Here is a 17,802-nt window from a genome sequence, read left to right as displayed (position 1 = left end):
ACAGCAGTGTGAAGTGTGTATGCGTGTGTGTGTGTGTTATCATGACATCTAAGAGTTGAGCAGTTTTTAGTCCCAAATCTGGACTGATTATTAGATGGAGCCTAATGAGGTATTCAACAACTTGAGCAGAGTTTATTTTTCTCTTCATGCTTCCTGTGCACTGCTGTACCTTAACCACATAATGCAGGGTGTCAAACTCATTTTTTTCACGGGCTGCATTGTAGTCAGCTTCTTTCGGAGGGCCATTATGACAGTCAACCCAAATAAATGTATGAGCACCTCATATTATATACAGTAAAAGCTACAAAACAAACTGATAAATAACTTTTTCAAATCAGACGTGTAAAAACTGGTCAAATATTAAAATAAATCTTTATTAAAAGTGAAGACAATTTGCAATTCTAGTCATGACACACGAATTTGATGCACAATTTGTCTTCATGGGCCACATAAAATCATGTGGCGGGCCGTATCTGGCTCCCGGGCCTTGAGCTTTACACCTGTAACATGAGTTTTTAAATTTTAGCGTCGGTTTCAGCGTCAGAATGCAATAAAATATTTTTGAATGTACTCTGTGTGCATTTTTTTCCAAATTGTAGTATTATATTATCAGTCAGGTTGTATATTTTTCTGAGTGCATATTTTAAAACATACAGTACACTAGACCAATATGAATGAACTCAATGCTCCAGTCATCCACAACTAAAATTGAATTACATCCAAATGTCATAAATTTTAAATGGTTATAAATGAAAATTGCCAAAAGTGATTCAGCCCCATCAACCAAAATGACCACTCATCCTTGAAGAGGCCTAAAATAGGTGATGTGGGGAAAAAGGTTTAATGTCTGACATTACTTGAAATCAAAGTGAAGACTAAGTGGTTTGTATCCTCTAATAGAGCCAATAAAAGTCTAACACACATCAAGCTTTGCCATTGCTCCAGCCCCATAATCTACTTACTAACGGATGAGGATGGTGTTTTAATGATACAAGGGCTCCTTATGACTAACACTGCTGAAAAGAGGACACGTGGCCTTTCTCAGTCTGACAGAGCAAGCATTGTATTCGAGCTGAACTATCAATCTGTCACTTAGCTGAAATTGTTCTTCCTTCCAAAGACTCTGCCCTTGCAAAAAATCGACAGAAAATGGTTACTTTTTGAGATCATAGTTCTTTTCATTATGAAGCTGCAGACTGACTTCATCCTGCATATTTTTCCAGCGTTTTACTGTCAGAGGTCCTACATACACTCAATGCTTAATCACATGGTTGTCAAAGTATGAATTTTTACGTCTACAAATGAACATAAACTTCACTAAATGATTATCATTAGCACAATTTCCCTATCTTGTAAGAATATATGGATACAAATAATGATGATTAATGGCAGAAATAAATGGATAAAGAAAATAAAACACGGAAAACAGATTGATTGACAAGTTAACAGACCAAATGTTGCCATTATTCACGCCGACAAAGATTGAGGTTTTTCTGGTACCACAGAGCGTGCGGTTTATATATACCGTATTTACCGCACTATAAGGCGCAATGGATTATAAGGCGCACCTACAATGAATGGCCCATTTTAAAACTTTGTCCATATATAAGGCGCACCTTCAATGAATGGCCCACTTTCAAACTTTGTCCATATATAAGTCCAAATAATTGGACACGCCTGCTGTAGGGGCTCAATATTGGGCCATATACAAGGCGCACCGGATTATAAGGCGCACTGTCGGCTTTGAGAAAATTGGAAGTTTTTAGGTGTGCTTTATAGTGCAAAAAATACGGTACTACTGATATACTATATAAGACAACCTATTTAACAGTCCGTCAGTCGTATGTGGGGAAAACTTTGAGAAATTCTTACAATTGTAAATAAGACTCTCTCTAATACCTTTAAGTTATTCGTATGACCTGTGTGGCACAGTTTTAACACCGAATGGCCTTTCTGATGCAACTCACGCACAACTGTGAGAGGAAAACAGCAAATACCGTAAAGGGTCTTGCCAAGAGATCCAACTAGATGCTACCAGTAGTCCTGACTTAGATTTGATCCCCCTGTCCCCGGTCATGGGTGCTACCCACTGGGCCATCCAGCCACTTTATTTTGCTGAAAGTAGAGGTCCAAAATGTATTCTAAACAGTTGGTTGGTTCATGCATATATTTTCATATTTGGAGCCCTACACTGCACAAATGTTCCTGGTTTCAGCATTGCTTTCATTTCTAAAGTTCCACAACAAGTTGCACAACTGCAAAACTCATTTTTGGAGTCGTTCAGGTGTGACTAATGCACTTTGTGGCATAGAATGTGCAGTAGTAATTCATCATGTTTCGACAAATGCAGTACTTCAGAACAATTATAAACGTGTGGGACACTGCAAGGAAAATAATTTGGTTTTTTAGCATCAAGCCATGCTATTCATTTACCATAGGGAAGTTGATGACTATTATTGCATTATTGCATCATTTGGTTGAGAAACTAGCTATATATAAAATGGAGCATTAATGATTTCACATTCAAAAGCTCGGAACAGTTTTAAATTGTGGGAATAAAAACAAAATTTTACAGAAGTGCAAAACAATGGCCATATTTCAAGTTCCTTAGCAATTTCTTTTCGGTGGTTCCTGTCTCACAAATTCAATTCAAGTGAAGTCCAATGCTCATATTCTTTCTGTCACTATGTGGTCAGTGTGACACCTTTCACATTTAGAAAAGGACACTTAGGCAGCCAACCAGCACATATCCTTTCATCTCCTGAGCAAGTTTGATGTATTGCCACATTTACAGGACACCAGCCTGCTTAAAACCTAACATAGCGTATATAAGTATTACCTACATCAGGTTACTTTTTCTGTTCACTGACTTTGAAGGACAAACAAAAAACTGAGAGCACCCAATCAGCTATTAAGCCCCAGAAGTTCCAAACCCCTTTGGAAAAAAAAACATCCAGTCAACAAAGTCAGGGTGCTTTTAGTAGGTCACACTGGTCCAAATCACTTAATGGGCTTGTAAACAAAGTGTGCTTTCCAAATGGTTCTTTTTTTTCATGTCATAAAAAATCCAGGGCAAGCAGAATGACATTTGGATGTAAATAGTATTCAGTAATATAGGGCAAGAAAATACAAAACGGAAGGCAGCAAAGTCAAAAGTTCCCCCTTTGCGAGGCTCCTATTCACATTTCCACGATAATGAGGACAAACAGTAGAGAAAAATGATGGATTTGTAACTCAAGGAGAAAATGAAGCACAAATGATATAATTACTAATTGCACCGACAATCTACCACTGTTTCTGTACAATAAGGAAAAGTTTTACACCATTAAAAGTTCCAAAATCCCTTCAGCTCCAGCCACCAGAGGCCATTGTTGGACCCAGTGATTGGAGTAATGGCATTATACAATAAATATTTTAATTTATTATTATTTAATTTGATTAGTTTTATTTATTTATTTATTCAAACATTTACTTACATAGCACTTTTCATGCATGGGTGATGCAGCACAAAGCGCTGTACATAATAGAAAAGGAACAAAGCAGAACAAATACTTTAATCGTACACGCACACACCCGCAGAGTAATAATGTTCCAAGAAAAGGAAACAGAATAAATGAAGTCGAATACTTTTTTGCACTCAAGTGTAATTAATTTATTTTTCAATTGTAATGATGGGGGATTTGGCCTTTGGTGCCGGAGTGATTAAACATGACTAAACAGCGCCCCCACTCCTCTGGTGGGCATAAAAAGCTGCATGTGCCACAGATGCTGCCAGTTCATCTGTGTCACTATCGAGCATGCCTGTCGAGTGTTGTGGAAAATCACATCTCCTGTCAATCAATTGACAAGAGTGAGAAAATCGTTTGTAAATAAAAAAACAATGCGGATTTATCAAATGCGATCATACACCGGTGGTGTACCAGTAAATAAGTGTGTTGATAAATCCCGACTATTCTAAACTGCAATGTTGATGCATATGTAGCCTCATTTGCATCAAGAAACATCTGCTATCGGCAAAATATATTCGTCGTAATCCCTTTAAAAGAAAACGTCTTTGGCTGCGGTAACTATGAGATTCCGATTTTAGTTGTCACTTTAGGGATGAAATAGTGCTGTGACTGCAGCACACATATAGCCAAACTATTTAAAAAAACAAAAAGTTTTAGGCTGTCAGCCTTAACTCGCAGCCCATGGGAAAAGCTGGGGAGGCTATGGATTGGTGTGTCTCGGTCGGCTGGCTTTTTAAAAATGGAGCTGCTGTAGCAGAAGAGATTCGGGCGACTGCTTTACAAGTGTCCAGGGTCACATTGATTTAAGATTTACGCGATCAATGTTATCAACGGCGGTTTTAGGAGCATCGCAACATCAATATCAATATCATGAGTTGAGCTGTGTCACAATGACCGTCCCTTTCATGTGAACTCATGCTTATTACTGCTCTGTGTGTGTGTGTGTGTTTGTGTGTGCATGTGTGTGTATGCATGAATGCTTGGGTTTTACTCCTATTATGTGCACAGCATTAACAAGCCATAAGGAAAGTGAGGCGGTGGCAATAATTTCAATAGGCACAGCTCATTTTAATCCCTCTTACCGAAAACAGAAGATCATTCTTAGTATCAATTGGTATGTTCTCAGGGTGGTCTTGCAATTGTTTTGTTCTTTATCAAAATGAGAATTCATTGTTTTACCTCATGGTGTATTGTTTCCTTAAATAACTTTTATGTTAGCTGTAATGTAGTTGTTTTGTCTACAAAAAAGAACAACGTATTCTTTCGAGACTATATATAACATGTAGCAACATTTCCCTGCTGCTTTCCAGCACTCTCACAATTGGAGCATAAAGCAGACTCCAGACACCTGCTTCAATGACCTCAGTGACAATTCAGCCGCAAAGCAGGTCTGGAAGAAATGGATCGATAACTTTGTGCAAGTAGGTCACAAGTGAAATTCTGTGCATTGGGAGCCTCTGTGGCTGACAGTCAAAAGCACTGTTCAGAACACTGAAATTAAGGTTTACATGATATTTGTGATTTGATTTAAATCTGGTGACCATCAAGAGACCAGAGATAATCTCCAACATGGTTGGATGTTTTTTTCCAGTGCGATAATTACTGTATTTTACGGACTATAAGGTGCACCTAAAAACCTAAAATTTTCCCAAAAGCCTTATAGTCCGGTGCGCCTTATATATGGACCAAATTCCTAAATTTAAACTGGCCCGAAGCATTGTGTCATGAAATCAATCCTAAGTGGCCCGCTGAAGACTATGAATCATGAATCAAAAAGACTATGGATCATTATTTTGTGATTATAAAGTAATTTGTTGCGTCTGAAGTTGAAATAAAAAAGATAAAATGGAGAATGATTTGATTTGGATTAAAAATCTGACACAATCTGATGCATTAATGGTGCACCTTATGGTCCAGTGCGCCTTATACAAGGACCAAGTTTTAAAATGGGCCATTCATTGAAGGTGCGCCTTATAGTCCGGTGCACCTTATAGTCCGGAAAATACGGTAGTCTATTTATTAATTCCAGTATATACGACACAGACGCACACACATCTGTTTGGGGAACACTAATGACACTAAATAATGCAATAACAATGCAATTATATTCAGCCACATTCACGTTAGGATAGAAACCTCTTCCTGGGAAGAAGGGACTAGCACTGATTTATAAACCCATTACCTCATGGAAGTGGGGTCACATAACTTCCTTCTCTCATATGAGACGTACGCACGACCCAGCATTGATGTTTTTACTCAACCATAGTGCTGACAAGCAGGGGTGAAGTGAGGACTCTAGCGCAGACATAAATTGGCCATCAAGGCAAAGATTTATTCAGCAGAAGAAAAATCCCTTCATACATAATGAGGGGGAAAAACAATGACTAAGAAACAAACTAGAGGGACTCCAAATAGGTTTACTAACCTAAAAAAAGAAACATAGGGCACTCCTAAAATGCTTGGGGGCTCTACTCCTAAAATTAAAAACAACTCTCAGAGGGAAGGGGGGCATGATCGTATTCCTGATTAAAAGTGGGTGTTTTTCAAGGCATTAGTCATTTCATTATTTCTCCAAAATAAATGGATAAAATAGAAAATGGAAACGGTTTTCATTTTCCTGATTAAAATGAGCTCGTTACCAAAAAAATAGACCGTCACGGCTCGACCGCCTCTTTAAGAGTTTCTGCACAATGAACAAAATGATTAAAACAGCCAAGACAATGTACAATCTCTTAAAACTTAAAATTTAATTGTAATTACAGGCGAAAACAGCTGCTTTGACGCCTAGAGTGTACATTATGTTGATTGATTTTTCCGTGAGTTATCACATTTTTTCTTCTTTTGGCTAAGGGTGATAGAATCTAATCTTAGCTACATGAGTAAAGTAAGAGAAAAGACAATTCAGACATAAATTCATGGTAGATGTGATTACAGAATTGAGCTGCAAAATCTAATTAGTGGCATATAAACGGTTTAAGTTGCTATTTGTGTGGCCAGAGGCTTGGGATTATCATCTCTCCGTCAAATGCGGAATCTGAGTTGAAGTTGAGGATCATTTTTTGAACTGCCAGTCTTTTGACTGGGTTTGGGACAGGGTTAATCAAGTATTGTGGATGATCTGTTATGGCCAGAGGTGATAATGTGATCAACATGATGATGATGAGAGAAAAGGGATGGTTTTGGATCATCAATATTTAAAGATAAAGGACAATTTGCTTTTTCTCTTAGTCCGACAGGTATAAAAGTCAGAGACTGTAAAAAAACGCTATGAGATTTTTGGTGTAGACAGCAATGGTATTTTCTTTTTTTGAATTCATGAGTGTGTGAGAAATGGTATGCGTTTGCCCAAATGTTTGGGTAGGACATTGGGGGGGAGAAACTGCTCTGAGAGAGCTAGCACAAATTGTGACTGGTTTCCAAATCAGCCCTTAAATCCTTAAATCATCCAGAAAGCTCCAACAATTAAATAGATGAAATTTTGCTATCATTTTTTATTTCAGGCTTTTGAAAAAGTTTATACGGGTAGATGAGCTCAATGCAGCCTTTTTTTTTTTTTTTTTTTTAGACATGCAAACCTTGAGTGATTCAGGCCCTTCTGTATAAAGCTAACCGACCTGAGCGGTCCCCAACGAAGGCAGATGAACAGTCGGGCGGACAGACCGTCAAGGCTGTTGCTCAGGTCAATGCATTGTGCGTGGCAGGTGTGATCTTCAGCTAAAAGACCCATGAAACAGTCTTTGCAGGAGATTTTTTAATCCACAAGGAGCTTTAACACAACATGAATTGGGATTTATAGGTCAGGGCCTCCAGTGGGGCGGCAGGCTGCACAGGGTTCTGGCCAGCGCAACAACATTGCTTCCATCTGTTGTCACGGTTTGCTCATATTTGCATACTAATCCTTCTCTGTCCACACCTTTATGAAAACACCCTGCCGGGAGAATGGCAGGAGTTTCTGGATGAGGAATTTCTAAAACAGGGGGCAGAATGACACTGGCTTAAGGTCAATGGAACGTGGACAATAAACGGGAGCAGAAGCGAGAGGGAAAAAAAAAATAATAATCGGGTAACAGTAGTAAGAAGCACAATCGGCAACGAAGGAACCTCATTTAAACCTTTGCCACTATTTCTGTTCATTAAGTTGTTCACCTCCAACATTCTACTCAAAGTCAGGTGATTGTCACAAGGTCAACATGTGTCAAAGCATGATTTCCATACCTCTCTTCAGGCGACGTGGCTCTTGGCGAAATTCTCTTCAAGCTGACTAATCATATTTATATGCAGCATTAATGTGCTTTCAATGTCTGCAAATACAGATCATCCATCAAAGCACTACTCCAATGTCTTTGGACTGGAAAAGGGCATTGGGACTAGATGTGGCATATCTAAGATCTAATAAATATACATTTCCCTGGGCAAGAGCAGAAAGCTATGCAACTTTTGTACATTGTCGACATAACAGATAAGGTTTGATACAGAGCAGGCCTACAAAATCTACATTGTGAACTGCGTATATAAATGCATGTTTTCATAGACACACCTCAGGCAAAGGGGTACAAATCATACAGTCAGACAGGATAAAAAAAAAATGTTTTTAGTTCATCTTCTGTGGCAGGTGGCAAAACAGCAGGATAGATTTCACACCACGCTCACAAAATGTGTTCAAACAAACAACTGAGGAACATATTTTTTCCCTACTTTGAGTTTGATATAACATATATAGACAGGAAATATTTACTGTGTAGACTGTAAAGCATTCGGAACATATTTCCTTCCTACTTTGAGTTTGATAAAACATATATATCCAACAAATATTTACTGCAAACCAATTGTAAAGACCCTTTTACACCGTATTGAGCGGCGCACGGCGCGCCGTCGTCAAACTTATTCCATGTGTATGTCGTGAGGGGCGGGGAAAGTCCACAAATACTTTGAAATCAACAAGAAAATCATTCACACGTTGCAAAAGCTTTGTGAGTTAGTCTTAGAATTATTTATTTCACCTTGTGTTGCTCCTGCTTTCTGACTATTTTTAAATTTATTGTTTGTGTGTAGTTTGTTTTCCTGTGTCATCAAGATTTATACATTTCATTATATTCAATTGTGTGTATAACTCAAAGTATCTAACTTTGGCGAGAGGAAAAACAGAAAGCCGTGGTTTTAATCATTTTGAGGAGGAGGAGACAAGCAGCATCGGGGGGAAAAAATTATTATTATTACTATTATTACTACTATTATTCCCCACTAATGGCTCAGCGGCAACTTTGAGCATTCAAACAAACCTTCGACCCCTTTTTTTTTTTTTTTACTGGCCCTAATCCTCTTCTGTACTTTTACGATGAACAGAGAGAAGTTTGAAAACCTCCTGAAGAGAAGCATTAAGCAATCTACAAATTTAAAGCAACCCCTTTTGCCCAGCGAGCGCCTGGCACACTATGGTGAGTGACAGTTAAAAAAAAAAAAAGTATGTTTAGCCAGATTTCTACTGACTGCGGAACGGATGCGAATCAACTCATTCACTGCCATGGACAGCTATAGACGTCAAAGACTAATTTTAACTGAGCTGGATGTGGAAGAGTTTCCAAAACGGTTTTATTTTTAAATATACTGAATCTACCTTGTATGTCGACGCCCGACTTCCCACCTAGCTCATCTTAATCTCCATGAAAATACACATGCGGCGTCTGGAAAAATAGTCTCTACCCAGTAGGAGATCTATCACCACGTTGTTGTCATGAAGCCACAACTTACCATCACTGAGATATGCAGGATGCGGAGCTCCTCCTTTGCAGAAGTGCTTGCTGGATCTTCAGTTGGTTCAGGGAGGCTTAGGCTGCCATCCTGATGGTGTATGTGAAAGAGCAAAGTACCATTCTCCAGCCACTGCTGCCTCCATCGCACCAAAGGGATGTCTTCTGAGTTCCCAGAAATCTCTGTGGTGCACAAAAGATAAGTGGATTTCATTTTTGTGGAAGACAGTAATTGTTAAAAGCACTCTAAGCTTATTTTTTTTACACCTTGCAAAAATAACAGTGGATCTCTCCACTGAAATGAAATAAACGACTCATTACCGACCAGTAATGTAGCATTACAAGCAACTGAGGATTTAGTATCTTGCTCGAGGGCATTTGACAGAACTGAAGAGGGAATCTACATCCATTTGTTTTCAAGCCTACTCTAGCAAATAAGGCAAGGATAACCAACATTTTTCTTCCACGCATTTGGTCTGAAAGTTAGTAATACAGTGTTGCATAATTGGCATGTTGAAAAATGTGGAAGTGTGACACGTTTCCAATGCATGTAAATATGTGAGACGCCATAAAACTTTAAAAACCATACAGTCTCATATGCATGGTAAACACACATTATTATTTGAAGAATTACTCACTGTTTCCATTTTTAAATTATAGCAATGCAATATATATTTATCCATCCATCCATTTTACATAACGCTTTTCCCCACAGGGGTCATACTAGGTACGCTGTAGAAAACCCATGCAGACACGGAGAGAACATGCAAACGCCACACAGGGAGGGTTGGATTGGAACCTGCAACCTCTGAACTGTGAGGCGGACGGGCTGACAAGTGATCCCTGCTGCAATATACATACAAGTATATTATTCGGGAAGGCTATGACATGACTTGAGGTTTTAGGTCGATGGCAGTTCTACAAAGTTTGTTACTTTCATCCTGCAGCTCCCACCTCAAATAGTATCCCCCCCGACCCCAATACTTCATGCAAACATCTATTTCAGGCTAGGCCAAGATGACGTTGTGCTCCTTCCCCATCTCATCAAGTGTTTGACTAAATGACAGACACAAAATATGATGGAATAGTTCAACTTAAAGCACGGATAAACACAATATTTCAAACACCCTACCTTCGCACATCATATTGTAATGCATGCTGCCATAAAAAAAAAAGAAAATCAAATGCATGCCAAAGCTTTGTGAAAAATTGTCGGGTGTGCACACACACTTGCATGCAAAGCTTTATCAAGCTCAAACTTCAAGAGCAGTCAGTGCATTGACTGGAAGCCATGAATACAAACAGGGATTACACAGAGTGCAATCAGAAGTCCACAATGAATCCTCTCGTCACTTCAAAAGACAGCTACTGAAGATATATTTCTGCTATTGGTGGGATTTGAACTGCATTGTTGAATAAATTTTAATTTTAAATTCTAAATTCTTGACATGCCCTGAAAAAAGGCGGAGATTTGCACTAAAAACATAAATGTCCATCAGAGGTTACAATTCAGAAAATATTTTGAGGGGGTAAATAAATAATTGAGGTCCCACAAATCTTTAGAATGCTGCATCATGTGTTCATGTGCATCCGAGCTGAGGGCTGAACCCAGAAAAATACACGCAAACACTGACCCATGCAGTACCATGCCAACTAATTTGTTGTCAAAACACATATTTTCCCATTGTAATGAAATAACGTATAATTACTATATAGATACTTCCAGAGTCAAAGTTGTCCATGATACATACTTTAACCATACAAGAAAAGTTTTAATAGTAACATCAAAATTCTATTTAAAAAAATAATTAATAATTTAAAAATATATACTCTTGAAACACCCTCTTGACTTGAATGGCAAATTAAGTAGACTAATACATTTTGCATCTCCGATGACATTTTTTTTTTTTTTTTTTTTATATAAACACAAGTGCATATGAGTAATTAATTCGAACACTGTTTAATGTATGATTTTAAAACACAGCAGGCACTTGTAACAACCTATCTTTTGGTGCAAGTGGGTAGCTTGTACCGCAAGAAGCAAAGTGTAAATCTTCAAAATGTACGACATCTTTGAGACTTGAATATTCATGCTAGATCCAAATCAAATCACCAATTAGCACAAATCTGGTTATACCAACAGAGACAACAAGCAAGGAAACATAAAATGGAGAAAAACAGGAAGCCAAAAATGTATCAAAATAAAATAATAGTAATTTTGGTAAACATTGCCTGATGTTGTTCGTTCGTATGCATCTAATGGCAAGGCACAAACAATTCTGTAATGTCAGACAAAAATAATTGACATCAGCAGCGTCTGTACTGCCTTGAATGAGCAACTGCTTCGTTCACTTCAGTTTTTTTTTTGGTGCACTTTCTTTTTCTTGTTCTTCTAGTCGGAATATCCCTTGATGGTTCTTTCATTAAAAAAAGTATAGCACGAGGCAAAACATAGTTCATCCTTTGATGCTGACTGCGATCAAGTCTAGTGAAGTACATTATCTGACAACATGCAGTATAACGATGAGTACAATTTGTTGTAAATGTTAGATGTTTCCATCTTAATTTATGAAAAGTGCATTTAATTGATACAGTGCATAAATCCGCTTGAAACCAAGTACTACAAAAACAATACTTGTGCATGACAAAAGTATGCAAGGTGTCATCTGCACAGTAAGGTGAAAAAATGTTTGTGTGTGTGTGGTTAAGTGCACTGGGCCTATATTAAAAAAGGTAAAGATCTACTGTGGCGTGTGGCTCAAGGTATTCAGAGTGAAAGCTGATAACATCAAGATTACAAATTTTTTGCATAAACATAATTTACTTTATTCCACACAGGAAATGTGTGCCTTAGCCTCCTTTGTCGGATAACCCATTATACTGATTACTGGCAAAGGACAGTGGTCTCTTGCATAATAGCAGTAACGCTTATATAGATTAGACCCGGTTTACAAACAAAGAACTATACTATTTGTGCGTGTGTGTGTGTGTGTGTGTGTGTGTGTGTGTGCTTCACACCAAAGTTATAATAGTTAACAAAAACTAAGAAAAAAAAAACTAAAATTAAAAAACAACAACCCTAATCCTAAAATGAAATAAAATGGAAAGCCATAGTAAGAATCAGTGCATGAATGTGAATGACTGGGTGGGTGTGAAGGTGTTGCCATGTATAATTCAAAGACAACTGGAACACAAGATGAACTGATCATAAATAAAAATGTGTTACCTGTTGTGGGAAAGAGAAGAGAGAGAGAATGAGCACTGCACAAACAATTAAACACCTCAGGTGCCACCACTCAGGTGGCCGGCCCCACCCCTGCCTGTCATGGGAAACCTCCCACAAAAGGCAGGGGAGGGCAAATGACATTCCCATGCACCAATCGTGTCTGAATTTTGTTAAGTTTTAATAGTTATTTTGGTATTTAGTATTTAAGCATTTTTAGGAGGGCCTCATGTTTGTTTTTTTAATTAGTAAGTTGGCTTTTTCTTTTGTTTAAAGAATCTCTGCCTCCATGGCCAATTCATCTCTTCGCCAGTCCTCAATTCACCCCTGCTTGTCAGCATTATGGTTGAGTAAAAACATCAATGCTGGGCCGTGCGTACGTCTCATATGAGAGCAAGAAGTCAGGTGACCCCACTTCCATGAGATAATGGGTTATAAATCAGTGCTTGTCCCTTCTTCCCAGGAAGAGGTGTCTATCCTAACGTGAATGTGGCTGAATATGATTGCATTGTTATTGCATGATTCAGTGTCCTCAGTGTTATCAAAACAGAATGAAATCCCTATACATTCTTTCAGTGGCGTGATTTTTTTGCGCTGACATCAATGTTACACATTGCTGGCACTGGCCTAAAACCTAATGTCACATTTTGGTGAATTTAATATTTTTCAAAATGTATACAATCCTGATGTGTGGGTGCTACTATTAGAAATTATTGACCATTCTAAAGTGTGACAAAAATACTAAAACTTTTTGTGGTGTTTCTTTCCCGTTGTGCTGCTGTGTAGTTCATCATTTTTCAAACGACCTCCACAACACCTAAACTTGTAATCCTCTCATTTTTAGGGATGTGTCGCTCATGCATCTTATTGGTGTCAATATGTGTCAGACATTTCAGATAAAGATTTTTACGCCACAGCAATAAATATACAAATATTTAGTACAGCTCGGATAAGAAGTAAAAATTCAAAACATTGCCGTGCAGGTCAACTTAACTTTGTGGGCACAATACCTAATAGATTGCGTCAACAAATATTGGAGAAAAAAAAGCCAGATACCAAAATGTCTTTGTCATGCCTCAAATGTATTCCCTCTGTAAACTCTGTTCCTTTTAGACAAAGATAAGAACTGACGTGGCCCTCGGTCACCAGAGGGCATGGCGATAAGCTAAATTGACTTCAGAGCTGTTCCTGAATTACGTAAAAGAAAACTATTATCTAAAACGTGAGCTGACAAAGGAATGAGGCAGAAGGCTCTGGTCATAAAGCCATCTAAATTAATGTTAGTCAAGAACACAAATGGATGCCCTCATATTGCAATTCATCAAAAAATTTGAGTGATTTGATTATTTTTGTAATCTGAACCTCAATGGGGACTCAAATGATAAACATATATATTTTTTGTTGATTATACCACACAATGCATGTTGCCAAATGGGATACAGATGTCACCCTGTAATTAATGAATGTTCTGCCCAGTGAGACAGCGCTAATTTAGACAAAAACAACTGTCTTAACTATATCAGTAGAAGTCATAACCGAGACCTTGGCAAAATATGAACTAGAGCCAAGCGTGATTAAACAGACGTTAATTGAAGCACTAATCTACTGTGTGTTGTAGTAGCATAATAAATTGAATTTAACTAGTGTGTGTGTCTGTGTGTGTGTGTGTGTTTGTCTGGACATTATTGCTGTGCACGAATGAGTCATAATTTGTAAACTCGTTTGATTGGGCATGCCATATTAGTAATTGATTGATAATGTGCGGACTTGGATATGATGCACCGGTAGTGCCATTTTGTGGTTAGACAGTTACAAACCAGCCTGTCGGGAAAATGGGACTTTAAACAAAAATTACATTTTACTTGGCAGTAATAGTGCGCTTCCTAAGCGTGATTCATATTTGTTTTTGAGAACATCTGAGTTGCCAACAGAACAAGGGCAGAGGCTCGTAATATAGGAGGAGGCACCCCCCCACACACCTCTGGCTGAGGTGGAGGAGTTGGCCCTGAGTCAGACTTATGGACGGTCGATCGTTGATGACATCCCTGGGGGGAAAAGTTCATCAGACGCTTCTTTACAGGGAATTTAATGTCTCTATGTGAGAGAAGAGGGGAAAAAAAAGCAACTGCTCGCAAAAAAAAATTGTGTGGTGCACAAAATTTGCACTAATGAAACGGCAGGGCCACTTATATTTGATATATGTTGACAATATAAATGAGAATTTTGCACATGAAATGAAAACCTCTCACACAAAAACTCCCCTGGAATGAAAGCACATCCAGACAAGGTCTGAAGAGCATCTCCCCACGCAGGGCAGCACAAATTAAATGTGCTTGGATGTCTTTCGGATTTCTTTCAAATGGGTAAGCTAGTCTACCAAGCAAGCTAAAACCAGATTTAACCACCAATAGATCACTGCAAATAATAATTTATGACTGAAGGATTTTCCAAATTGGACGATTATATATGGGAAGTGACCACATAGGGAAAGGAGGAGTGGTCCGCTTCAAGGTGAGCTTAGATCAGAGGAGATTGTGCAAGCAGCTGCTGCGGAATGCATGGAGGATTCTGTTTGATGAGATTCAACGAGACTGACCCTACTGACTGTGATTAGAAATTCCGCTCGAGTAAAGTCTGCATCCTGCCGAGTTTCTGTAAATGCGATTACGTGCATGAATCCCGACAACAAAACAGTGGGACTGCATGGCTTGAATATGAGCAGAACCAAAACCGGTTCAAGCAGGTGCCATTTTAAAAACCTAATGTGTGACGAGGTAATTGTGTCTGAAGTGAACAGATTCAGTTTTTGTTTGTTTATTTTGTCACAGCGTGACATGTAGTAATTTATTTCATGCAAAATCTTTGCTGTGCCAGACCACTTGATGTTTAGTCTTAAATATATATTTTTTTCCTCTTGCATGAAACTCCGCAGCAACTTGTTTCACCCATTTGGGCATTGCTCCCATATGGAATGGGATTAACAAAGCAACCATTCAAAGAGCACTGCTGCTCTTCTGTAACGCGGTCTCATTTTGATGTTGACTTAATACAACATCCACGTCAGCTCTCGCAAAAGCCAGCACGCTTGGTGCAATGAACCAAACAAACACCAAAGCTTTTTACTATACAACAATGAATAGCAATTACTATTTCTGTTGTGTCCCATTGCTTTACCCATTTGTTCTTCTGTGGAGCCACGCATATGAAAAAATAATTTAATCAACGTGTTTGGAGAATAAATGTACATTGAGGGTGGCAAAAATGTTAATCCCTTTTCTACTTTCATCCCAGTATCTTTCTAAAGTGTTTATATGTTATGCATATAGTATTCCTGTCCAACAGATGTGACAAGAATTCCAATGTGTCACGGACATGCTTGCAAATAAAGCAGGTTTACATATTATTTGAGCTCCTTTGTAATATATAATTGCTGTGAATACATTTATTGAGTTCATCAACTTATATTTCACAATTTTAATGGGAAAAAAAATCCACTTGAGTTGGAATAATTTCTAGGCACTTACTCGGCCACTTTGCTTGTCAATTTTTCATCAGGCAAAACAACAAAAGGCTTTGAAGACCATTTAAGCGAGGAAAAAGCTTAGCAGTTGAGAGAAAAGCATCAAGGTGACCCTGCTGACTGACGTTCAAAAAAGGCAATTTAGCATGCGAGCCAAGAAGCACAAGTACTCCACTAGAAACTACTCTTAACTTCTCATCATATTGAAAAAGACACATTCTGAATCTGTTTCTGGAATTTTTCCCTCTCCAATGTAATGAAGAAAAACATATCTGATTTGATGCAAAAATAATCTGCTACCAGTGGGTATGTTATTTTTCTTGTCATGTGTAAGCAGTACACAGTCAGATTCCAAAAAATACGTTGCTTTGACATTTCCAATAATATCAGCAACGGGACCAGATTCCATGCTCAGTTTCTATGCAGTTTGCAACTAAATCTATTTCCAATTAAGCCCAAACCAAGATTTAAAGTAACTGTATGCTGTCATATCGACGCTTTTAAACCCTGCACAGTAACATCACTTAAGTTTTTCTTTTTTTTCCACACTGCCAGAATTGATGAAAGAGAGAAAAACAAAGCCAGGAGGCACACATTGGCAAAAAAGCAGAAAGTGAACAACAACCCCTTTCACATTGACTGCTATAACATCCAACAGGGCATAAACAACATCAACAGAATTATTCACTGACTTGGCTGAGGGAAGATGAGAATAATAAAAAAATAAACTTCCACAGGATTATTACTTTATACTAGCTGAGTGACAGCTATCTCACAATAAAAGAGAATACAGTATTGAGGTTATAAAATCCAACTTGCACAACGCCAGTAACGTCAATGTCGACGACTATTACCAGCCATTTGTTGACAGTATGGAGAACTTCAACAAATAAAAAAAAAAAAAAAAAGATACGCAATCTTAAAGCCATATTCACGACAGTAAACAACCAGCAAATGCACACTCTTGCCATGCTCTTGTTAATGGCATGAATTTGTCTCCTAGCGTACAACAGAAAGGCATAATCATGAATTACTAGTATATTGGGGGTACTTCAAGTACCAGCATCAATACTTTAGAAGGCTACAATCACCAATAGTAGTTCAAATGAAATACTTCAGCATTAGAAGTTTAAAAAGGGAAGGATTTGCCATCTACTTTTCCAGCAACCGTAGAATTCTATCTGCCAAGTTTCTACTTATAGTGTATAAACTTTTTAAAGTGGGAAATAAGTTTCACACAGGTGCATAAAACCAGTGTGTAAAACAAGTATGTTAACTGCAGCCTTCGTAATCAGGCTGGTAAATGATAACTAATACTCTGGGAAATGGGAGTGGCTCGGCGGGTGCGCTATTCCTGTCCAGCGGAACAAGCTTATGCTTGTGTTGCCGATGTCGTATTTGCTGTGACGAGCCCCTGAAAAGTAGGGGGGTTTATCTGGAGCACACAGGAGGCCCAGCAATGAACTTATCATCATTCAGCCTTTTGGCGGTGGATATAACTGAATCCCAGTCATGTTGCTGCGACTGTATAGCGGCTCAGGTTCGTTAGCCATGCACACCAGCAAAACCCAATTTAAGGACAGTGGGTCTTTCAAACTTGAGCTCCGTGTATTGAAAAGAGAAAGGGCAGGTAAGGAAAGAATGAAGTTCGCCGTGTAATATAAAAGGCTGCTGGTGAAAAGGGAAAATGGTTGGAGAGAAAAGTTCAATAACTTTGCAAGGACCTCTACACCCTGCATGTCAACTAGCTCCCAGGATGTTGATTGAAGCTTTGCTCGAGCCTGCAGCGGAGCTTTTCTTTTT

General features: G+C 38.4%; 1 protein-coding gene and 1 long non-coding RNA gene across 6 annotated transcripts in view; both read right to left on the bottom strand.

Annotated features, from left to right (window-relative positions):
* astn1 (astrotactin 1) overlaps positions 1–17,802 on the bottom strand; it is a 128,004-nt gene that overhangs the window by 98,013 nt on the left and 12,189 nt on the right. For all 5 annotated transcript variants that reach the window (XM_088396277.1, XM_088396279.1, XM_088396278.1 and 2 more), the window contains exon 2: positions 9,258–9,439. In XM_088396277.1, the coding sequence (XP_088252403.1) occupies positions 9,258–9,439 (182 nt within the window). The remainder of the gene's footprint in view (positions 1–9,257; positions 9,440–17,802) is intronic.
* On the bottom strand, positions 7,246–7,912 carry LOC148387674 (uncharacterized). The gene is made up of 2 exons (XR_015862590.1): positions 7,725–7,912; positions 7,246–7,476 (listed from the first exon to the last, which is right to left on the bottom strand). It is a non-coding gene; the product is annotated as an uncharacterized LOC148387674 (long non-coding RNA).

The sequence above is a fragment of the Syngnathus floridae genome, chromosome 14, assembly GCF_059516105.1.
Source record: "Syngnathus floridae isolate MCC-2025c chromosome 14, RoL_Sflo_1.0, whole genome shotgun sequence".
NCBI classification, from domain to species: Eukaryota; Metazoa; Chordata; class Actinopteri; order Syngnathiformes; family Syngnathidae; genus Syngnathus; species Syngnathus floridae.
This window is presented reverse-complemented; position numbering and strand designations above follow the sequence as displayed.